The sequence below is a fragment of the Macrosteles quadrilineatus genome, unplaced genomic scaffold, assembly GCF_028750875.1.
Source record: "Macrosteles quadrilineatus isolate MER2022 unplaced genomic scaffold, UCM_ALF_1.0 Scaffold_2__2_contigs__length_208266976, whole genome shotgun sequence".
NCBI lineage: Eukaryota > Metazoa > Arthropoda > Insecta > Hemiptera > Cicadellidae > Macrosteles > Macrosteles quadrilineatus.
The window spans coordinates 168,692,109-168,717,399 of record NW_026542595.1 but is presented as its reverse complement, the minus strand read 5'-3'; the positions used below and the strand labels follow the sequence as shown (position 1 = coordinate 168,717,399).

Genomic DNA, 25,291 nt, shown 5'->3' with positions numbered 1-25,291 from the left:
CAATCAAAGTAAGCAAGTTTCATCAAGTTTCATCAAGTTCCAAGTCTCATCGGCGTATCACATTAAAGGTCGATTCACACATATCAGTCCAGTCACAGTTCCGTTACAGTCCAGTCACAGTTTAGTCTCAGTTGCATCCGCAATCCTCAGTCAACTTTCTGTCGGTTTGTTTTAGTCAGTCTTCCGTCTCATTTACAGTGTTACAGTCAAATTTTTAAATTAAAATCCTATATTCTATCAAATTTTCATCGTCCATCTTGTTGATTATTACAAACAGTACTCTACATATAAACACAATCATTTAAATAACAAAAGCACTATTTTCTAACCTCAAACACGTCCACGCGTCCGAACAATCCAAAAATATCGGCGGAAACAAATCTGAAATTGACTGACGGACCTGCGCCGGATAAGTGTAGATAAAACACAATAGAACATCCGTTAAAGAAAATTTTGGTTGACTGTGACTGATATGTCTTTAAATGTGAATAGACCTTCACTCGCGTTTGGTTGAAACTCGAAAAACTGAACCCAGACGTGAACTTTCATTTACCACAATCAAAAGGATGGAATCCAGCAAACAGCGTGTATTGATGTTGACCAGTACACAAAATACAGTAAAAAATTCCAATTACAAACACTAAAATACCTGATCACTATACTAATTTTCAACAGTTTAGACCTTGGCTCGAGGAGGGACGGTGATAGACAGGTAGTTGGCAGACGTGTGTTTAGTATGTAAATCATAACCGTGATGACGTAGAGTGACGCGGAAACTTAACTCTCAGTGTCAGTGTCGCTCAGCTGCCGAGCTTCATCAGCCATCGTACAATGTAACATACATAGTGGTGTGAACGGTGCACAGTGTCTTCGTCAAACACTGACAACAAGGAGGTGAGCTTGTTAGTTTGTAGTCACTGCGCTTGGATTCACAATACACAATAACATTGTCTTAGTAACCTTTTGTGAATATTTTAGTGTTTCGAATAAAACGGGTTCGGCAATCTGACACATGTTTTCTACAATTTGCTTGTCAACAAACTTTATCATAAGTAGGTGTCCGTGTTTATCTTAATTTATGGGGGTTTTTATGAGAAAATAACATAAGTTACAACAACATTTGAACCGTAATGTATACAGGAATGGGAGTTTTACCATTTCGTTTATAATTTAAAGGACTATAACATACTAAATTTTAACCAAAACCGTTCGGGCCATTTTGTAGAAAATTAGATTTGTCTGTTATTTAATGCGGTTTTATAAGAAAAATAAGATAACCATATACAGATTTAAAATATATATAAAAAGAACACCTGGAGATACCATGAATTAGTACCATAGACTAGTTTTATCTATGTTAGTACCTAAATACCAAATTTCATCAAATTCGGGCCACAGCTGTGGTCTGTAGCTCTGTACACATCCACACATACAGATAGACACGCGCACACACACATGGACAAACATCACTTCGAAAACCTCTTTTTGGGGTTCAGGGGGGCCAAAACAGATACATCCACTCAAAACTCAGACTCAGAAAATTTTGACGATAACAATACTTTCTTCTACTATGTATAGGGGAGGAAGTGATAATGTAGATTATAATTTTAACTCATTTATATGTTGGAATATAAAATTGGTGGTTTCGCCCAATACGTGCACGATTACCTCTCCCGTTACCGGTAAAAATTAATATTATAAAGTTGTTGTAGGCTATAGCAAATGTATTTAACAATGGTTTACGGATGGGAAGAATATTATTTCACGGAAGATTTTATCAGATTTACTATTAATTACCTCCTAGTACAGCTTTTTACAATGCCGCTTTGTCCTTTAAAACGGAAAAATATACATTTTGTTTATTTACCTTTTTGTTTGTTTATTTATTTTTATTTCGTTTATTTACCTCTTTGTTTATTCGTTTATGTAATCAACTAAAAATATAAACATTAAATGTATTTGAGAATTCATAAAAATCTTACTTGCTGTATTTTATGTGCACATTAAAATGTTGCCGTCATTGAACCGGACTCTGTAGAGATCCTGAATTAACTCTCTGGCCATATAAGATTAGTCTAGAATACAATGTCTTAATTTACTTTACAGCTTTAATCTCAAGTTGGGGAGTGGAAGAATGTTATTTATCACCAAATAAAAGTTCCAATCAACATTTTCCAGATGGCTATCTCCCAAAGGGGCCTGGATAATTAGGTTAATAAAGTCGCGCGGAAAAATCACACAATCAGCCTGAAGTTGCTTGTTTAATAGCGAGGACATTCGGGCCCGGTATGTGTTTTGGGGCCCATTCATCGTGGTAATGGCCTCACATGCGCCGTGCGAGGGCCCCACTGGCGGCGGCGAGTTTTGGACATAGTCAATTTTCAGTTTTTTTTTTTGCAACTTTGTATCCAAAGTTGTTTGTTTCCTCTTTCACGCTAGTCTCTTTGATTTGAAATAGGCCCTTTCAAGAACCATTGACTTGGATACTGAAGTTTAACATCATATGGACCCATTCTTTGTAATAAAAAAATACCCAGTTCAATGAGAGTGCTCTAGGCCTATCGTCCATTACTCTATGCTCTCACTTAGTTTTGTCACTGATAGTTGATGTTACAAACAGTGTACAATAAGCTTACCTTTCAGTTTAGTTTGGAATAAAAAGAGGTTTATATAAACATTTTTACAACAGTTTCCTCTGTCAGTGGCTCAAAAACTCAACTAAGTTCATTTCTATTCTAAACCTGGCTACAACATAGGAATTATATGTTATAATGTTTAATGTTATACACATTCACTCTTTTGTTTAATTTGATGAATGCACCATATACGAATTCAGGTATGGTTTTTGATGGAAATACTGATAATCTTTAATGCCCTGAGTTGCTTCATAGATAATTGCGCTTATCATACTTTATCAATGTGATAAGGAATTCCTAAATTCTTCTGTTTAGAATGTTTGATTTAGTCACTTCTTGTTATACACCTTTCTACGTTACTCACGGTATTCTTCATTTCATGGTTATTTACTGTTAATTATATTTTTTTTTATAAATGTGTTTACAAATACTGTAGTTAAATTCAAGATAAGAAATTAAATCAAAACCATGGATGACGTAAGTACTAATATAACACTATAGGCAAATTGTATGTATGAAAATATTAAAATCTTCAGGTTTCAGTTATCATACAGATAAATGGGCAAGATAGAGAACGTTGTCGTTGTATGTAGTTAGTAAATGGTAACTGATTATTGAAAGAAGAAACTTCCAACAACCCCAATAAATAATAAATTTTCGCTATTTGGTCAGCTACTTGCAGCGAAACTTAAAAAGAAATATTGTGGAAACGTTACTTGTCGAGGACCTCTATATTTCCGATATACCTACAGCGGTTTTTTTTCCAATTCGAGAAACACTGATTTGGAATCATGACGCTACTTTACTATGTGTATCATTTTACTTATTTCCATATTACCACTTCAATATTTTTTTACGGATTGTTTAAGAACTGTCAAACATTAAAAGTGAGAATTTGTCGATGGAAACCAGATGACGAGAAAAATATCTACGACCTGAATAACTAATCGCCTACACATGGCAGAATTCCGGGGTTTTGGACTTGTCCTTCATCCTACATCTTAGACAGACTTATAACATTAACTTTTCATAGTTAGAACTCTCAATGTTCTGTAATAACATTAAGATATTATTGATATTATTAAAATATCCATCTTGTTGCGTGTATATTTTATGAGCAACCCTGCCTATTTGATGTTGGTATGAGCGAGACTCTGCGGTAGTTCCTAAAGGAGATAGATTGGATAATCACTGTTCTTGTCATCGCAATATCATTCAACTTTTTAAATTTAATAAAACAGTCACTGCACCATTTAGTATACTAGAGGTCGTCCAGTGATCGAAAACTCGACCAAAATTATTTAATGTACTGACTTCTCTATTTTCACCCCACGCCACAAATAAAACATGTTATTGGAATTTCTTCCATTTCTTTTGATTTTCTGTTTATATTTTGTTTTTATTTCGTCACCAGTGTGGCAACCCATAAGGACAATTTTTTTTAAATTTTACATTCCTTTTTTACTCGTTTTTGAGCCTATTTCAATTTAATAATAATAATAATAATAATAATAATAATAGGTTAAATACCTTACTTACGTCTTCAATCCAAGTAGTCTTTTTATGATTACTTTAATTTATATTTTAATTTATAAAGGGATTCTACACATCGACAGGAAAATATCTTTATAGCAGTATGCGTAGATTTTCCCTGCGATGCACACGTTTTGAAAAAAAGGCTTTCAAGAAACATGCTTGCCTATTCATAGGATGGTTTTAATATATACGCATTTTAAAATGTTAATTTCCTAAAATGTAATTGGAACTTGGAGGCATGTTGTGGACCTTACAGATAATATGTTCATCGGATACGAACGAAATAGGTAAGAAAGTGCAATAAATGTAGTAAATAAGTACAGTAATAACATACAACGATAATGTTTGATCTCGACAACAACTTGTAATCCTTATTATCACTAGATCCTACCGCTATCTTAGATTTACAACCAATCGATAAATCCACACTTCCCAGAACCTCCTACAACGCAACATCAATCCGATATTTACTATCGATCGTATCGATAACTACCTACAACGACTGCACAACAAGTACCTACGTCTACAGTGTAGTCTGCTATACGGTTATTGCTATTTGCTATTGTATTGTTATCTGTCCCTGATGGTATTGATGGTACTTGCGGACCACACGTGTACATTGTTGGACAGCTGATTGCTATCGTGTACGATCGTGTACAGTGAACCTCTTGGACGAGATATTGCGTGTTTATTCTCAGATATGTATTGTTTCTATATATTTGTGCCTATGTTTTGGGGATACATCTTATAGGTACGTTCCCCGACCCGAATAAGAAAGGAAGATCAGTGACGCACTGATGATGACGTCTGCTTACGTTTGAAATGCCGCTTCTGTAAAAATGTTGGAAGCACCGGCGTACGCGACACCAGAATATGTTTTTCTTTCACAAATATCTTGAAAATAATACAGGGTGTTCAAAAAAGGTGGGGACATAATTTACGTAGTGATTCAAGAATAACATTTTTCCAAAATCGCTTCGTTAACCAGATATCCGCCATTTTGTATTTTTTACATACAAATTTTTATCTTTGAATTTTTTCAACCGATCTTTATGAAACTTGGTTTGTATTTTAAGTTAGAAGCCATGTTGAAAAAAATTCACCTTGATTCAACTTAAAATTTCTAAATGGTGGCCATTTTAAGTTTTAAAACTTAAACTACTCAAAAATAGCTGATTTAATGAAAAGGTACCAAGAACACTTTTTTAGCATTTGTAATTCCCTATCAAACGATACCAAGTTCAAAAAGATCGAATATGAAACAGCTGAAATACTACGATTTTAAGTTGTAAAATAGGGTAGAACAAGGCAGAAGCTAGTCAGGTTTTCCCCTATTTAACAACTAAAAATCGTAATATTTCAGCTGTTTCCTTTTCGTTTCCTCCTAAAATGGCGGATATCTGGTTAACGAAGCGATTTTGGAAAACATGTTATTCTTGATTTTCTCTTTATCAAGAATAATATCACCCAAGGAATATCACTACGTAAATTATGTCCCCACCTTTTTTGAACACCCTATATATTATATGTAATATTGGAAAGTATTTTTAAATCGTCATGTTTCTGCTTAAGTGACAATGACGGTGGGTCAGTTGAGTTGGTACAGTTATTTAAAAATATTCAAATAAATTATTGAGTATGTCTTGTTTATTCGTCGTTGGCCTATCATAGATCAGTAGTAACCGATTGGAGTTGTAATACAATCTATGAATGGATAACCTTTTTCCTTTAAACAATAGAGGTAATTATGCATTACCCAAAGTGAAGTGAGAAGCTCAATGTTATTACGCCGGAGTCAGTTTAAGCCGTGAGCTCACACTTATCAATGTCACACGTCAACGTCTAAACTAAGCGTGACGCTCTATAATGTTTTCCTCTATGTTTTCCTCATGTCTTACTCTGTGTCTCACCGGATGTGCTTGTTTCAGCCCTCGGGGTGGCGGAAGTTGAGGAACATTGTTCAGTGGACGCCGTTCTTCCAGACGTACAAGAAGCAGAGGTATCCCTGGGTACAGCTCGCCGGTCACCAAGGTAACGGAATACACAGGTGGAATGCTTGGTTCATGCTTATTTTGAGGTTAAAGTGGCTTCTTATTCATGTTTGCAAAATACTATACGTACAAGTTTGTCTGGGGTAACGAGTGGATAGTGCTTGTGCTCATGGGGGGGGGAGGCAGGGGGGGAGCGCCCCCCTAATCATCTTTGAAAAGGGTAAAAGTTGGGAATTTTTGTGTATTTAAAGGTATGACTTGGGATTTTCGGTTCGAAACTTCACTAAAACTGTTGACTTAAACAATTATTTTTCAACTAAGCATACATCTGCCCTTAAGTATAGGCCTAAACTTATAATTGAAGTCAAAGTGTCGGAAATTTCATATGTTGAGTAAGTATGGTAACGTATCTGTAGTACACAGTAATTCAAGATTTTTAGGGACATTTTTTTTTTAGCTGCGCGTGGATACCCGTACTTTAACCCCTTAGTGTTGATACAAAAATTTATTTTACGAGGCTATAAACTTAATGTTTTTTTGATCAGTATACCTACAGTGTGAACATTTGTTGATGCACTTCAGACAATAAAAAATGAAGAAAGGCAGTCAACTCAATGTGAGAAAAACCTTAATTTGTTGTTATTCGTGTATGTCAGCTATAAAGATACTTTAAAGGTAAAATATCCTTCTTAATGGTAAAAACCTAATATTAATTGGTTGGGAAATCCTTGTAATATAGAGTTGGGGAATTCGTTCAACATAGTTGGTAAAATTGGATAAAATAGTTGGGAAATTCAAGGTTTCCCCCCAATATTTTATTCGTACGACGCCCCTGCTTGTGCTCAAATTCGACAAGGGTGATGCGATTTGTCATTGAACTATCATCTATCGATATTATTGTTATCTAAAAAAGGTCAACATTACATTGTAACAAGCCTGGATTTGGGTCGTTACGTTACAAAGAATAAATAAATGCAAGTCATTGATAAAAAGTAAATTTGAAAACACGCAGTTAAAAAAGGGGGAATACCAATATTTTCATTTTGTAAACTTACAGTAATACCATAGATAAAACGTAGTAGTAGTACTAATCGAGTTTAACTAGTTATTAGGACTTCATTAAAAGACCAATAGCTTAGGGTGGCTGGGCTCCATTTCCAGCCAGTGATTTATAAATATTCGATTTTTTAGTTAAACCACAGACGGTTAAACCAATTCAAAGTAGTCAGATATTCTATCATGTTCTAGAATATTTTAATACCGGGGTTGGCATGTTCCTTTAGTAAAACGTGTGCTATAAACGTAACGCATTAAAAACAATTGCTGATTTAAAAATATTAAAATGTCCGTAGATAGGCTTTGATTATAGAATGTTGTGTTACTTATTATAAATTGTGTAAAGTTTACACATATATTTACTACATATTGCTTCACTACTATTACACCATTTCTGTTCATGCTGTATGTATACCTGGAACGATGGTTTTAAATCAGTCTACGAAATCCATTAAATAAAGCCCAAAGTACCCATGAACTTTTAAGAAAACTACAAGTCACACCCCCATAATCCATATACTTTAAAATGTTCGTCATGACGAGAAACCTTGCGCAAAACTATCCATTATTTCATAAATTGCCCTTTAAGGTCGTAATTGCTTTCTAAAGGGAACTTTCCATTACCTAATGTTAAAAATACCTCAGCTGTACTTATCTGTATTATTCTTTTAATTTATTACCTTATTAAAACCAGGATTATTTGTTTGTATTACTGTATTCTGATTTGTTAATTTCAGCTTAACTTAGCCAATCAATAGTTTTATTAATACTTATGAAGTCAAGCGGGGTGAAGCCCGTGGGTAGCAGCTAGTTAGTTTGTAGTACAGTACATATCATTTTTAGTCAATCCTGAGTTTTAGAAGATTAAGTTTGTTTTTACAGCTGTGTAACAGGTTATCCGGATGTTGTCGTGCCCTAAGCCTATTTCTGGATCCGTTTTACGTCACAAATGAGTAGACATAACCGAGTTTAGAACTAATGAAACTGTTATCATTATGGTTGTTGAAATTACTATTTCTTCAAGTTTTGTACATACTGAATCTATATGTTTTGTGGGATATCGAAACATATCACTTGTCCAAGTATGTTTAAGATCAAATTTTAATTATGGTACTAGAAAATTTAATAAATATATCGTCATACAAATGTGACAATATAAGTAAAGTAACCTATATACTTTGGGGAAGGGGTGTATTATTTAGGTGCTATTATAGTTTATAACCTAACGTCTTACAACATTAAGGTGTAATGACATTCTATCTATATTATTAATACGCTACCCCAACTAAACAGGTCCCACCAAACGGTACCGTGCAAAATCAAGAGCACAGGTTACTGGTTATGCTGTTAACATCGGTGTCACGAAGTTTGCGTACAGCGAAATTTGCGTACTGCTGGAATTTAGCGAAGACTGCGTACAGCTAGCCAGGTTGATGTTTGACGAGGGTGGGACAAAGCCTGACCTTTGTGTCAGTTGAATTTGACAGGCAAAGTTTGCGTACACCACCAAGAACCACGGCTAGGTGTTGATTATTAACTTAAGAAACAAATCAGTTCTTACTGAATACATAAAACTTACAAACTATATTAAGTAGTGTAACTGACCAACACTTAATAATTACGTTATTTATAATACTTAAATAATATATCCCAAATATAGGTTGTTAAATGAAAATATCCAGCTTTGAAATTACTATGTAGATACATAAAAGTAGATGTAACTTGGTCTTATTTGATTGTTGGATGTACCAGCCGCTCATACATTACTAGACAGATTTGTCAAGTCTGGAAATGTACGGGGTGTCCCACGAAGGGGTTTAAACGTTTGATTTTATATTACGTGCCCATTCATGCATCGAACTTTTTTAAACTTTACACAGTTTAAGAAGTAGGATATAAAAATATTCTGGTAAAATTTCAACTCCCTAACCTTAGTAGAAATAAAATGGCGGCATATTGAATAAACGATGCTTTAAAAACATTAAAGAAGGTATTTTTGGTTTTATAAAATATTTTTATCGGTACTTTCCAGGGCAATATGACTTAAATAAAAAAAAAACTAGAACATAGCCTAATCAAAAACCTTAATGTGCAAAATTATTCAAACTGTAATCCATCCACAGCAACACACTGATAATAGCGCGTAACAAATTATTCGTAAGCTCTTACAAAGAAACCCTGCGGTATCCGGAGAAGTTCCTCTTCTATTGATCGTTTTAGTTCCTCATCATTATTGAAGCTATGGGTATAAACTTGTTCCTTCAAGAAACCCCATAAAAAGATGTCGCAAACAGTCAAATCAGGTGGTCGGGGTGGCCGATCTAAAAAAAATAATTTCCACGACCAATCCAACGACCATGAAGGTTGCAATTTAGTAATTGCTTGACAGGATTTGCGAAATGAGGTGGTGCATCATCTTGATGAAAGATTGCTTGATTCATTTCTGGTACCGTTAAATGGGACAAGACCTTTTCATTTAAAACTCATTTTACGCCACACTACATTATTTTGACGAACTTCCCACGCAAGGATTTAGTCCAGAAAACAGCTGTTTGCCGCCAGCTTATTCAAATGGGGTTTCATTGCGTACTACTGTTCTGCAATGAGTTTTACCGGACACCAATCAGCTGATTATACTGTATTTAGGTGGCAATGAGTGGTTGGTTATAAATAAAAACATAACCTCTACTTAGTTGGTTTAGCGATTTTTAGTCCTTTAGTTGGTGGAAATATATAAGGATTTGTACAGATTTAGTAGTATGGCGTAAACTATCGTACGTAACTCGTCCAAAATGTGTGTACCGGACTCGTATGGTAATCCCGTACTCGACTTCGTCTCGCACGGGAACGACCACACTCGTCCGGTAAACACTTATTTTCAGGACTAGTAACGTAATATACTATTACGCCACACTACATTATTTTGACGAACTTCCCACGCAAGGATTTAGTCCAGAAAACAGCTGTTTGCCGCCAGCTTATTCAAATGGGGTTTCATTGCGTAATACTGTTCTGCAATGAGTTTTACCGGACACCAATCAGCTGATTATACTGTATTTGCGTGGCAATGATTGGTTATAAACAAAAACATAACCTCTCTTAGAGGTTATGACTGGTGATGTTTAGTCCTTTAGTAGGTGGAAATATATAAGGATTTGTACGACTTAAGTAGTATGGCGTAAACTATCGTACGTAACTCGTCCAAAATGTGTTTACCGGACTCGTATGGTAATCCCGTACTCGACTTCGTCTCGCACGGGAACGACCACACTCGTCCGGTAAACACTTATTTTCAGGACTAGTAACGTAATATACTATTACAATCAAACAGCTGTTCTTCAACAATGGGCGTTAGAACCGCAACGTATCAGATAATAAATCATGAAAGTAGTTTTTTATAGGAAGCAAATTGGTAATTTTTTCAATATGCCGCCATTTCGTTTATACTAAGGTTAGGGAGTTGAAATTTTTCCAGAATATTTTTAGAACCTACTTTGTAAATTGTGTAAAGTTTAAAAAAGTTCGGTGCATGAATGGGCACGCAATATAAAATCAAACGTTTAAACCCCTTCGTGGGACACCCTATATAAGCAGTCTTTCGGCCTATCAGTTTTATTCCTATTTACAGTTCTGATTATTTTAATACTTAGTGGCTACCCAAGTTTGTGGAGGTAATATCGCTTTCAAACCTGGATCTATGTCTCTAGTGTTTTTGCTTATTCTTTCGATCCTTTTGTCAAACATTTAGATAGCGACCAGAAATCATTACGTACCCAAAATAAAGTGTCTCCTAACTAATAATTTTTAATGGTAGCTCAACGTTATTATCTGACGTAACATTGATTGAAACCCAGATTTGTGTGTGTTAAAAATAGTATTTATATTTTACTATAACTTTTACAGTTAAATATATTTAACAAGGGATTGAGACGTTGTATTTATCAGTGGATGGTTACTATACATTTAGCCATGATAACAGGGCAGTTAAACCTACAAACCTAACAGAACTGAGCGATAAATAATTTTAATTAGGAAACTGTAAATATTGTACATTACAAATCACTTTGATGTAAATAGTGGCCGCTAAGATTGTACATGATAAGAACAGCATATGGGATTACACCTGAAAAGACCGAAAGGCCGCATTATACATTTCCAGACTTGAATTTGTTGTCTAGTACTGTATAAGCGGCTGTTACATCTACACACATTTATTTATCTACATAGTAATTTCAAAACTCGATACTTTCATTTTTTTAAGTTTTGTAATCTGTAATAACTGGCTTTTACTTTAGTCAAATGTTTATAATCAACACCAAGGTGTGGTTCTTGGAGGTGTACGCAAACTTCGCCTGTCAAATTCCACTGCTTCAAGGGTCAGGACTTATCTCACCCTCGTCAAACATCAACTTTTTTTGTTGTACGCAGTCTTCGTTAAATTCCAGCTGTACGCAAATTTCGCTGTACGCAAACGTCGCGTATTCGTTAACATCAGCTTAACTATCTAATGATGGTCTGCCAGGTGTGCAGGTGTGTTAGGTGTTCCGTTATGCAACTTTTACTACTTTGTGAACAATAAGGCTTTTTGTGTTTTAATATTTAACCCTACATATATACAAAAATGTTCGTCTAGGTGTGTAGATTTGCACACCTTAAATTTTTTTGTGTTACCTTACATTTTTCAAAAAGTCCCTTGGGCGCTTACCCAGTGGCTTTTAAAGTTCCCATATTGTCCTTATCAAGAACATATTTGTTTACATTATGATCAGCTGGATAATTTAATTGCTATTAATATTTTAGTTGCAATTTAAGGAATCGTGTGCTACACAGAAAATTTAACATATTTCTAGATTTAATAGTAAAGATTTGTGTCCATCTTTGATAACAGAAAACATAATTCGATAACCACTTATTTTACGTTGTATAATACCCGGGCAAAGCCGGGGTTTTCTGCTAGTACTGTATATAATCATACATTTGAATTTAAATTTTGTGCGTTAACTAACATTTTCTCATTCCACAATCAAACCACATTTTAAAATTGTGCGTTTGAAAAATTAAAGTTCCATATCCTAGTTTGATGATAGCATTTTACAAGGGTGCCTCCAAAAGACGTTGGTTACACTTGTTGCAGATTGAAATAATTACTATGCATTATATTGGAAATTAGAAAATCGCTTACCTTATTGACCTGCGCACTTTTTTTGACAAAACTTAATCCTAAACCGAATTAAAGAATAAATTACAACAAAAAGTAGATTCTTCCCAACATTTTAAAAAGTTGCATTATTGAACACAGACACATTGTGGATATTAGGAACAACATTAATCAGAAAAATATTCACTCCAACGCTAGTTTTCTTGAAGAACTTATAATTCTTGCCCAGTCCCAGGAGCTGCAGAAATGAAATCCAGCACACCCTCATTTACGTCGCTCCCACATATTTACAAAAGGGACCATATTTACAATCACAGATAACCAATTTATAAAAAAGTGTTGTCCCTACCTTATAGCCTTATTATACCTTATTACCTTATAGCACAGACAAGGGAAACAAAGGGAAACTTTTATTTCCTTAGTCAATGATTATAGCCATAAATTGTTCAACGACTTTCAAAGGAGCCTTGTATTCCCGTTAAAATTAACGTCGGGGTGTGGGTGAACGTTGCAATGTTTTGACTGAGGCACTCAGATTTCTCGCTGTAGTATTTTTAGTTAACTCCCCATAAACATTTTATCGCCCTGAACCCCTTGTGTTGCTAAGTTTTTATTACTGTAATAGAAAATCACCCAAACGTCATTAAATGGTTTATAGGTTTATGTGACGAATTAATGTTTGTAAACTCTTTTGAGGCCAAGAGGGTCAGATGGTTTTCACTTTCGATCTATTAACTCCACGAAAAGTAAATAAAAAATGTCTAACAACACTACTGTTTACCAAAAGGGTGGTAAACAGATGTAAAAGATGGAATTTCCCCCTTTAATTCACACTCGTCTTGAAATTTATAAATGTGCTTGCTAGAACTTAATATAAATATCTGATGAATTGGTTTAGTAGTTCCAAATTAACCGGTTTGAAGATAACTTTTTGTGTCTGTTTTTGTCGTTGTTTACTTATTTCATTTAGCATACCGTATTATTTACATTACAGGTCATGTAAAGCTGGTTGGTCATTAAAACTATCATATCGAGGATGGAAACAATCAGTTTGAAGTCGCAAGTTGTGCATTATTTACTGCTCGTCGTATATCCAAGTCTGAGTTATCAAGTGGTGCGCTGCTGCTATTAATTTGCCACTTATCTCTATAATACTGGTTATTATTTGCACTTATCTGTGGCTGACAGGTGACAAATTACGTCTTTATATCGAGCAGTTGCACCGCAGCGGCACGCACTGGTGGAAGTGGTTAGGTTAGGTTAGGTTAGAGGGCTTGCGGTATCCCTCTCACTTCATTTTTGTATCATCATAAGACAATAAAGAATGCACAAGTTATGGATATCGTACAGAGATTATATTTGGTTTCGGACTGTTTACATTGCTTGTTGTTTTGCCACAGTACTTAAGTTCTAATGTGAAATTATTTCATGCAAGCATAATAATTGCTGTCCCAATAAAAGAATATTCCAAATGTAGTTTCCATTACTTGAGAAAAGACAAGACGTCGATTTTTTTGGGTTCAAACTACTACAATTTATATTGGTTCTTCCAACAGTTTAGTTGACTTTTACTTGATGTTTACTTTGTCTGCATTCCTCACAGTACATTCCTCAGATATTACTTACCCGTGAACTTCAGTTATCATTTTACGAGCCTCTACATGTTTCGCTCTAAACGCTGACGGATTTCGGTCGTTTTGCTGTGTTAACATAATAGAGCGCTTTAATGAGTGCTCTAAATAGGTGTTAAAAATCATTCGTGCCTTCCTTGCACTGATTATAGCACAGAAAGTTGCTAATTGCTGCATCTTCTTACTTTTGCGGCACACTTTTTACTTTTGCCGCACACCAGTATTCTTACCAAACAACACAAAACAGCGAGCTATTATCAGGCACGTAATAGGTGTACGCTTGAAAATTATATAGGCTATTACGACTACGATCAGCTGGTGCAGCGTTTCCCATTTCGTTCAATGTTTGGTTTTAACCTAACATAAAAACGTGTTGTACAGTGTTTGAAAGACTAATTATGTATACGCTTTATAGTAACTGTAGGAAAAATATAATGTGTAACGCGAGTGCAAGGTGCTTTTGCTGCACTCGGTAAACTTTCCACACTGCGGCTCGTGCTTAAACATGTCATAATGGGGTTTTAAAGAAAGTGTCATTGAAATAGGCGTGGGACCAACAGAATTTTTGGATTCCTTGTTTTTTAATCGTCTTTACCAACGAAATGCAAATGGAAGAAAACATAATATGTTTGTATTTATCATTTATTTTTATGGTGTCGGTGTACCGTTTCAAAGTAAATTAATAACGTATAGAACGATTTTTAAGACATTGTAGTGTAAATGTTTTTTGCATTTTTGAGTAAACTTTTTATCATTATGTAAGGTAAATATGAATCAGATCTACCCAACTGAGTAAAACATGTTAGCCTAAGTTAACTTGCAACTTGGGAGAGATGGTGACAGAAAATAGTTATTTGTGCAACTAGTGAGAAAAGTGAGCAATTGACTCACTCGAGAGAAATCCTTACTCACGAGCCGTAGGCGAGTGAGGAATGGTTTCTCGAGTGAGGCAATTGTACTTTGAACTCGAGTTGCACATTATACTTTTCCTACAGTTACCATAAAACAAAAACATTTGTGAAGAAACATGAAGAAACATAACCTATTTTTACACAGAAGTGAACTTTTAATATAACATTTAATGTGAAGTGACAAATACAACAGTACAACAGCTGACCAGCTGATTTACAGCCAGTGCTGCCAACGTATTTCGCGCGCATACGACGTTGCCTGCATGTTACGCGCTCACTATTTCGTGCCTTCACGTTGCAAATCTGGAGTGAGCCAAAGTAATTAGAGTGGGACAATGTTAACATTGTCTCACTGATGAGCGAATTGGCCACTTTGCTTTCTCAAATCAGTGAGAGAACATGTACATTGTTAGGTAACTGTAGGAAAAAACAATTCCATTGTTGTTTTAGTTTTGCCAAACTGATTTTTTTGCACTAATGGCGATTTCAATGTGTTTGTCAACCAATTACGTTAAGTATTATCTCTCACACAGCACAACAGGTGTTTCCATTGAGTCGTTAATCGTTTTAAGGTACGCATTAGTCAAATTGCTGTTTAAGGTTCAAAAACTGTTTTCCAGTTTGATTTAATAGGTAGACCTATACAAAATAAAAATTTTAAATTTAAAATGAACTTTTTAATGAAACTATTATTGATTTGTGAATATTTTTAGACACCCCAGGTCTCGTTTATATTTTGATGTATTGCAGCAATAAAACTTGGTCCTACCAATTTCCATCGACGTTTCTCTTAAAACATGTATAAAACACTGTCATTGCATTAACGTCAAAATAATTTAAAAATATATTACCTGTAAACTTGCAAGTAGTCTGATATCAAACCATCGTCATCATAAATAGCCAAGAGGTTGTTGTTTGTAGTGTTCGTCTTAAAATATTCGCCTGATGCAGATTATTATTGGAATATTAATTAATTATGCTAAGGTCGACATCCGATAATACGAATGTTTGTTAGACCGTAGTAATAATTTTTGGACCGTTCCCTAAAAAAAAAAAAAAAAAAAAATAGCACATGGCACAAATAGCAAAAAAAAACACAACTCTATAAAATAAACATAAATAAACCCTCCACAGCGAACCTAAAGGCTAAGCGAATTTCCATTTGCCTGATTGGATTTACATTAAAAGATATCTCCCAAAAAATATCACATTTATTTTTATTCCCTATTTAAATAGCAGGAATATGATATGAATCTGAACGGATGGTGTGTTTGGCCTCTAGGGACCTCAAAACGCTCAGAAGGAAATTGGTCCCGGGTCCAGGTCTTACCATGAGTACTACGGTAATAGCTTATTCCCTATGCCATTCGCTAAAAGTACTAACAATCCCAGTGGTACTCGACTAGTTGTGTGTACTTATTTGTGGTCGTCTCTAAAAATGTCGAACATTTCCAGAACATATCCAGACAGCCCCGCAGCATCAGTTCCATGAACTCATGTCCAGTTAGCAGCAACACCGCAACTCTGACGTGCCTTAGTTGGCTATCCACAACATTAACATTAACATTCCTGTCCTCTATTCGTCGGTTACCTATCTAATCTGCAGCACAACCACACAACCATAAAGTGACTATGTACGGTAGGCCTTGTTGTCTGTACTAAAAGTGGTTTCTAAGTAAATTTGGAATGGCATGTCACTGATTTTGCACTAACTTTCTATTTGTGTGTTTGAGTGCTATTGTCATTGTTGTGTTGTGTTATCTTACTGTTGTTTTATGAGGGCAATGAATTGGCCTTATATGTTAAATGGCGATGCTGGAGTGAAATTTTGTGATATGTGCAAATATGTTCAATTTTACAGTACTACGATTTTGTAGTTTAAATTGATTCATCATGAAGAGCTGAAAAGAAAGGTTACTGGTCCTGTATGTGCAGGTTTTATTTGTATTTTGAAAATATTTATGTCAATTGGGCGAAAATAGAAATTCAACTTTGCTTATGGATATTTAACATGGGGCGGGGCTAATTCTATAATATACAAGCATGTTTATTAAAAAACCTTTTCCTCAGCTCGTGTGCATCGCAGGGAAAATCTACGCATACCGTTAGAAATATATTTGCCTGTAGATGTGCAGAATCGCTTTATAAATTAAAATAGGCTAAAAAATAAGCAACAAAAATGAATTTAAAATAAAAAAAAATTAACATGGGCCTTATGGGTTGCCATGCTGGTGACGAAATAACAACAAAATATAACAGAAAATAAAAACAAATTGAAGAAATTCCAATCACGTTTTATTTGCAGCGTGGGGTGAATATAGAGAAGTTTGCACAATACATACTTTTGGTCGAGTTTTCGAGCACGGGGCGACCTCTAGTAAAAGTAAAATAACATTTACTGTTGTATTTGAAGTTTGAACGGCAGGTGCCGGGAAGTGAGCCCTGCAGCTGATTGGCTCAAGAGCTTTTGATTGAATGAAGGATGGCCCGTGTTAAACAATTGATAGGGTCAGGAGGAATATATTTAAATACAGATGTTAAAGTGATAGACATAGCTCAAAAATATTTTCAACATTCAGTATAGTTTATTATACATTTTGTTTAGTGTTTTACTATTTTAGATTGTAATCGCTTATGGTGCCCTGTTTAAAACTATTTGTGAATTTAAGGCACCACAAATGTCTTTGCACGAAACTAAATATTCATTACCTTACATTTCGTTGAGTGGTCTCCAAATGTGTCTTATTTTTTGTAGCGCATGTTGTCACAACATCCCCCTCTTTTTGGCATTCTCAGGGCTCTTATATTCTACAGTACCCCATTTTTACATTCGCTGTCATGTGATTAACCAGCGTATCAGTAGGATCAAGACTTAAGACGCGAGTATCATAGATAGAGGTTTTACAAGATGGTATTCTATATTAATAGTAAGCGTTAATGTATTTTACACATCTTATAATATGACATTAGACAATACATAGTTGCCACGCTGAACAGAAGGCACAGTAAGTCACCAGCCATAGGTTGCGCAGACGTAGTAATTGTTGGTGGGGGGGGGGGGGAGTGACGCAATCTAATTATTTCGTAACACAAATCACCGCTTCATCAACAATAGCTAATCAAAGTTGACGGACGGAGTCTTCTCACTTTAAGCCTTGAGTTCAGACAGCCGAATTTGTAATTATGTAATTCAATACATTGCTGTTAAATGGGTGAAATTGCATTCTTAAACGAAAATGCTCAAACATATTGAACAGTGTATTTGAATTATATGACAAAAAAGTATCATTGAAATATCAATAATTTCTTAAAGTTTGTGCAAAAAGTTCAGGAATATCAATGTGGTTTGTTCTTCCTATAATTTTATTTAATCTTATCAAAGATAATAGTAGTAAAACAATACTGCTTTGTGACAAAATTACTTGAACAATCAATATGATTAACTAACTCCATTGATAAATGCAGAACCTTTATTTTGTGTTATTTTGGCTTCAAAGATTCCCTTAACTCCATTTCTGGAAACCTGAAGGTGGTTAATACATACACATACACTTACATGGTGTTCTTGTGTTTCTACATAAGGGGGGCTTACAGTGCTGGTTTGTGTTGGTTTGAAAAGCGTCCATTTTGCTGTTAGTAAGTCATAAGTCATTTATTTAACCAAAATAACAATTGCATGCATTGGTCATGTCATTAACAAAACATGCAGTTTCTTGACTTAAATAAGAAATAATAACTGTTCTTTTTTTTACACTTAGGATACCTATGATCAAACAAGTTTGATAGTTTTTTTTTTCAGCCGTCAGTCAGGAACTTACGGACGCTGTAATAAGCTTTTTTTTAAAGGAAAAGATTTAAGGGGTTTTTTTTTAAATTTCAGATGGTTTGATACTGCTTTGAGGTGAGAGGAAAGATGGTTGAACATTTTTATTGCATTATATCGGAGATGGTTTTGAAAGAAGGAAGTGTGGTGTCTAGGAACTGGGAGGGTATTTGTGGATCTCAAACTATAATGATGGTCTGTTGGAGTGTTAAACTTGCCAGTGTTTTGGTGCAGAAAGGATAATGTCTTGTAGATGTAGAGACATGGGAACGTTAATATTTCGGATGATAGAAAAACTGGTTTACAAGTCTGACGTCTATTCATTGAAAAGATGGCTCTGATTGCCCTCTTTTGAAGGCGGAATAAAAACAGAGTTCTTTTGTTCTCACACCCCCAGATAGGCAAGGTGTACACGAGATGAGGGAAGATGAGACCGTAATAAGCAGAAAGAAGGACATCGGGCTTAGATAGCTTTGCAAGGGTGCGGATTGCAAATATCCCTGAACTTACCCTATTGATGACGTATTGTATGTGGTCGTGGAAATTAATTTTCTCATCTAAGATCAGCCCAAGAAACCGTGTCTTCTCTATTGGGTGTACTGGAACTTCATCCAAGTGAAAACTAAAATACTTAGAAGATCGATCAGAGATATGAAAGTTGAGAAGTTGAGTCTTTTGAGAGTTTATCGAAAGCAGATTACTCTCAAACCACTGAACTAGCTTGTTGGCTTCAGAGAGGGTCAATTGCTCAAGAGTCTCTACATCAGGGCTGGACAAGGAAAGAGATGTATCGTCGGCATAAAGAATGGTCCTAACCGATTTAACACCCATGGGAAAGTCGTTAATAAACAGGAGAAAAAGTGTAGGGCCTAAGATGGAGCCCTGGGGCACACCTCTCGAGATAGTTCTCAGGTGAATTGAATTGCCGCAGAAATCCATGCTCATCGACTGACGATACCCGTACACACTGCCTCCTGTCCCTCAAGTATGACCTGAACCATTCTAACGCCAAACCTCTTATCCCATAGTTATGTAATTTTTCTATTAGAAGGTCATGATTAACAGAGTCAAAAGCTCTACTCAAGTCAAAAAGCAGTCCCGTGGAACAGTTTCCTTTATCAAGAGAGCAGACTATGTCATCAATGAGGGCAAACATTGCACTCATCGTAGATCTATCTTTCACAAATCCGTGTTGGTTTTCACATGACTGTCACTGACTAACTGTACACACCTTTTCTTACTAACACTTTGCTAGAATTAGATTGAGTGACTTCATTGGATGGATTAATGGATTCGGACACAAGGCAACAACTTCCATGATTGATAGGAACAACAACTTTATCCTTTACTTTTTGAGAGGATTCTTTAGGTTTGGATGTTAACTCAACGGGTTTGCCAGGATTAGATGGAGAACCGTCAGGTGGGGACAAAGACTCTCAGTAGTGATCTACAATCCACTGCCAAATAGAAATTCATAAACCTTAGACATTCAACAGGCTACTTGGTGGGATTTTAGATTCACAAAAATGTTCCAATGATTGATCAACTGTCTTGTTTGACATACCCAGAATTCTGTTGAGTTTTGACACCAATGTGTGAGAGTGGATCTCATTCTTGAGAAGCTTGTAATACCTTTAGTCAGAGGTATACAAGGAATTTTGGCTTGTTAACGTGTTTGGGATTTGGAATTTGATCGTATATTCGTTATATTTGTTTCTTCTAGTACTAAACACTACTGGATACTCTCTCGCTAGTAACAGGATACTAGTATACTTCAAAACTCCTATTGTAGGTCCAAGATCTGAAACAAATTTGAATGTAAAATTCACTGGTTATGTTTGAGCATTACTTTGGGAAACTGAAGTAGACATCCCATCTATATGAACCAGGTGTCGCCAATTTTTAATTAAACATGGTTCTGTGAGCCAGCCACAGTGTGTGCTAGTGTATAACATTATATTTTCCACTTTATTGTTGTTACTGAGATAGTAAATGGGGCAAAATGGTGCTATAGCTTACAATAAGCGGTCCTATGAGTTTGGCTTGGTTAAAAGTCTGTATATTCAACATAAATTAGTAATGATTTATATGTAATCGCAATTAGATTTTAAAACTACTGGTGACAACTTTAACATGAGGATGGTATGTCTTGTTATATCATTAGTCAAAGGTTTTAGTGTGCTGATGATGGATTTTCTCATAAATTTTTGAGTAAATGAATTGTACAGTGTGTTTTACTCTTTGGTAGACTAGTAATATAGCATAGGATATTCAACATTCTATATTGTTCCATTTGTTCAAACCATTTTGTTGTAGTAAAAAATAAAATCTTAAAAAATAAACAGTAAGTATCAAAAAACCCTCCAAATAATATTGGACATACCTGAAAATTGACCGAGCTGAGCCATAATGATAAATTTATAACGGAGTATATGATTTATCCTTGGATTTACTGAACAAAACTACTAACTATATGCATTTAAATTATAAACATAATAGACTGTGTGTACCTATCATGATAAACAACTGTGACATCAGAGCTAAGCCTGATCTAACTAGTAGAGGTTATGTGAATCACTAGATGTAGATATTCATCCTGCTGGACTTGTCCTAATGCTTATTTATGTCTCTCAGTGGCAAACTCCAGCTTAGTGTGACTTGTTATCGTTATTTAAATTGCCCGATATATCTCGACCTGGATTACCCCAGCTTCTTGCCTCATGTTCATTTTTTCCTCCGAGCTCCGTTCCCTCAGTTTATTCACGTTTCGAGTCATTTACATCCGAGACAAGTTACATTCTGCGGAATGTTCAAGTCTTGTAGTCTGCAAGAGATACTTTTTCATTTATTTTTTTTTACTATCACCTCAGAATTGTGACTTACAATGACTAATCAACAATCGCCATTGGAATATGTAAACCGCTACTATATTTCTTCACTTTACTTGGCCGTTGGGTAATTTAATGTTTTGGATTTATTTTTGACCTCTCATAACATAGAAAAAGAGAACTCAACTACTTTAAATACATAGTTCTGGCTCAAATGAACAGCTGATAAATCAGTAAAAGAGATCATCTAATCATCTCACTCCATCCACAACCACCTTGCTTACACACACATTCACCTTAGACACACCTGTACACAAAATACATCACTTTCATCATCCCCAGATGTTCATACTACTCAGATGATCCTGAAAACAATTGACATGTCAAGAACCCATCAAACATTTCCAAGACAGGTTTTATCACAGAGCTATGTTTGCAGGCAACTTCAAGGCAGGGCCTGAGCCTGGGACTATTCTCAAGAAGCTTTGTCCCAAGGAACAGCTGTGCTTCCAAGTGTTGATGAAGGATGTGCTGAGGCCTTACGTACCTGAGTACAAGGGTCACATCACCTGTGAGGACGGGGAAGGTAGGCTCATCTCCTAGATAAAATATATCTTATACTGTATATTAAAACATTTTTGCAAAACGTATGGCAGCTAGCCTGGCCATACTACTGGACTGATTTTCACGCGGGTTGTACCAAAAGAAAGGTTATCAGTCCTATATGTGCAGGTTTCATTTGTATTTTGTAAATATATTTATGTTAATTGGGTAAAAAATGGAAATTAAACTTTTCTTATGTAGATTTAACATGGGGCTAATTCTATATATTAATAACAAAAATAAAACAACACTTTTTCTCAGCTCCTGTGCATCTCAGGGAAAATTATGCATATAGTTAGAAAGATATTTGCCTGTAGATGTGGAGAATCCCTTTATAAATTAGAATAAGCTCAAAAAATAAACACAAAAAATTTATTTATAATTAAAAAAAATAACATGGGCCTTATGGGCCATGTTGGTGACGAAACAATAACAAAATATAAACAGAAAATCAAAACAAATGGAAGAAATTCCAATCACATGTTTTATTTACAGCGTGGGGTGAAAATAGGGAAGTTTGCACAATACATACTTTTAGTCAAGTTTCTGACCACTGAGCGACCTCTAGTTTTAATATAAAATCATTATGGATGAAGGAGTACAAGACCCACTTTAAAAAAAAGAGTTCCAAGCAGTTGACATTAGAACTACGCAATAATGTATTCCCAAGGCGGGTGCAGGGTGCTCATAAAATTAAGATATAAAATCAGAAAATATATAATGCTCTCTACATGATTTCCTCACATAATTCAAGGATATTTTAGAATTAACATGTTTTGATCATGCCAATTTGCTCATCACAAAAATATATGTAATTTTCTTGGAATATACTTTTAGAAATGTTATTTGATGAGTCTGTTGGTGCATTGATAGTACTGTATTATATTGTAGATGTCTTCAGTATGGAAAAGAGCGACTTTTTCAACTCTTTGTTGTGATTGTATAAAAGTGTTGAGGGTTTGCTATCAGCGTAGAGAATGATCGTTGTGTTTAAGGCTGGATGGCTGGTGGCTATTATGCCAGTTCATAATTTAAACATCACCACCAATCCTTAAATATATTGACACTGAGACCTGCTGGTCTACTGATGCGATTAGATTGGGGGACTTGAGTAGCCCAGGTTTAAATGTTATGATTCAAAATGTGATACATGAATGACCTATTGCTGCAGAGCTCTCAATTGACTCTACGTTTCCATATCTAGAACTGTCTGTGTATTGTAGTATGCTTCATAAATAAGGATATGGTTCCTGTCTGCGTTTTAACAAACTGATTTCGTGTATCATGCCATTTTATCTAACTATACTGACAATTAGATTTATAAAAACTTCATCATCATTGTAGAAAAGGTAAAATAATTTGACAACCACAATCAGAAGGGTGTGCTCAGGATTGTAGATTATTAACCCGTATCAGGTGAGTGGATATCTAATCAGTTGGTTGTGATTGTGATGTTATCTGACGACTGATTGTTGTTGCAGCCTCCTACCTACAGCTGCAAGACTTGTTGGGTGAGTTCACCAACCCCTGTGTCATGGACTGCAAGATAGGAGTCCGCACTTACCTGGAGGAGGAACTGGCCAAGGCCAAGGAGAAACCTAAACTTAGAAAAGTAAGCAACTGTCTCTGTGGCGTATATTGTGTTTTTTTAATTGATTACAAAAAGTCAAAGTGTTGTTCCTTTGGATATCCAATGTTCAGTTTTCTTTGGTTTTGTATCAGTGTACCCATTGTTATTCTGTACAGTTTATTCCTGGACGGATGATGGTTTCAGATTTAATAAGAAAATCCTGAGGTAATTCAGGTACACCAGGTTAAAGCAAACCTGGATGGGTTTGGAGTTCTAGTGGAAAACTGACATTAATTCAACATTTAAATAATAAAACCAGCAAGAATGATGTTTTTACTTATTCCTTTAAGAGTCCTAAGTGTCAAACAAGGTTTATTTTGTTGCGGTTGCCTAATCTACATGTGACAGAGAGTTGCTAATGGTCAAGACATACACAACTCTCACTAAGATGTATACTTACTAGTTATAGAACGAATCCTTTATTTCTCTGAGATGAGTGAATTGTTTTTGTTTTAAATAAAGATCCAAATTCAAGCAAAAAACTATTGGTATTCTGAGGAGTATGAATAGTTTCTGACAGAACTAATACTCCTACAAGAAGGACATAAAGCCTGTTTTTCCTTAAATTTTTAATTAATGGTTGGTTAAATTTCCCTTTGTTTTTCCAGGACATGTATGAAAAGATGATACAGATTGATCCTAATGCTCCAACAGATGAGGAGCATAGGTTGCGAGGAGTGACAAAACCAAGGTTAGTTCATATAGAATTTTACATTGTTTACGATGGTTATCCAGGAGGAGTAATGGGGATAGGGCTGTCATCTTGATATCAGCACACAGAGTAAATATTGCTCAAGCGGAGTGTCACTTATTCACATGTTGCCAAGTTGTAATATAAAAAATTAGTACCGCAAAAAAATCCTGCTAAATGTGAAGTCTGAGATGTTAAAAGACTTCTTTGGAAAAATTCATTCAGCGGCAGAAATTAATCGTTAGTTGTGTAGAGGTTATTTTCATATTGTGCCAAGTTAGAAGCATTCTGATTTCTGATGGGAATGGTCAAGGCGGTGGTGTTATCCCCACTACTTCTTGCACTACATGAACAGAGGTTCGCTACTTTTTGGATCACCCTGGCATAACTATTGAAAAAAACCTGTTGTTTTTTTGTGTAGTCATAGAGTTGTCTGCAGTGGATTAATCTATAATAAACCTATAAATTACAACTCAAAATGGAACACACAAAGGTTCACGTTCAAATACTTAAAGATCAGTTTTTTTGTTTTCATTTTGATTAACGAGTGATATGTGTATGTGTATGTTGAGGTGAATGGTCAATAAAAAACTTTTTTTAATGTGAATGGGTTGAAAAAGTACAGAAAATTCATCCCTTCACACATTATAAAGCTAAACAGTAAGAAACAAATTCACCTGTTCATTCAACCAACATAACAATACATACCAAATTAAAAAGAAGACACTCTGCAAAATTTTAGCTGGCAAAAGGCCTAATAAAAAATAAATAAAATATTGGTGAAGTTTTTGTATTAA

At 35.2% G+C, this 25,291-nt stretch overlaps 1 protein-coding gene across 1 annotated transcript in view; it reads left to right on the top strand.

Moving 5' to 3' along the window:
• Positions 1-25,291, top strand: part of LOC128988082 (uncharacterized) — a 317,631-nt gene that overhangs the window by 287,637 nt on the left and 4,703 nt on the right. Inside the window, exons 4-7 of the mRNA XM_054409279.1 lie at positions 6,101-6,203; positions 22,010-22,156; positions 23,655-23,785; positions 24,412-24,494. Of these exons, the coding sequence (XP_054265254.1) occupies positions 6,101-6,203; positions 22,010-22,156; positions 23,655-23,785; positions 24,412-24,494 (464 nt within the window). The remainder of the gene's footprint in view (positions 1-6,100; positions 6,204-22,009; positions 22,157-23,654; positions 23,786-24,411; positions 24,495-25,291) is intronic.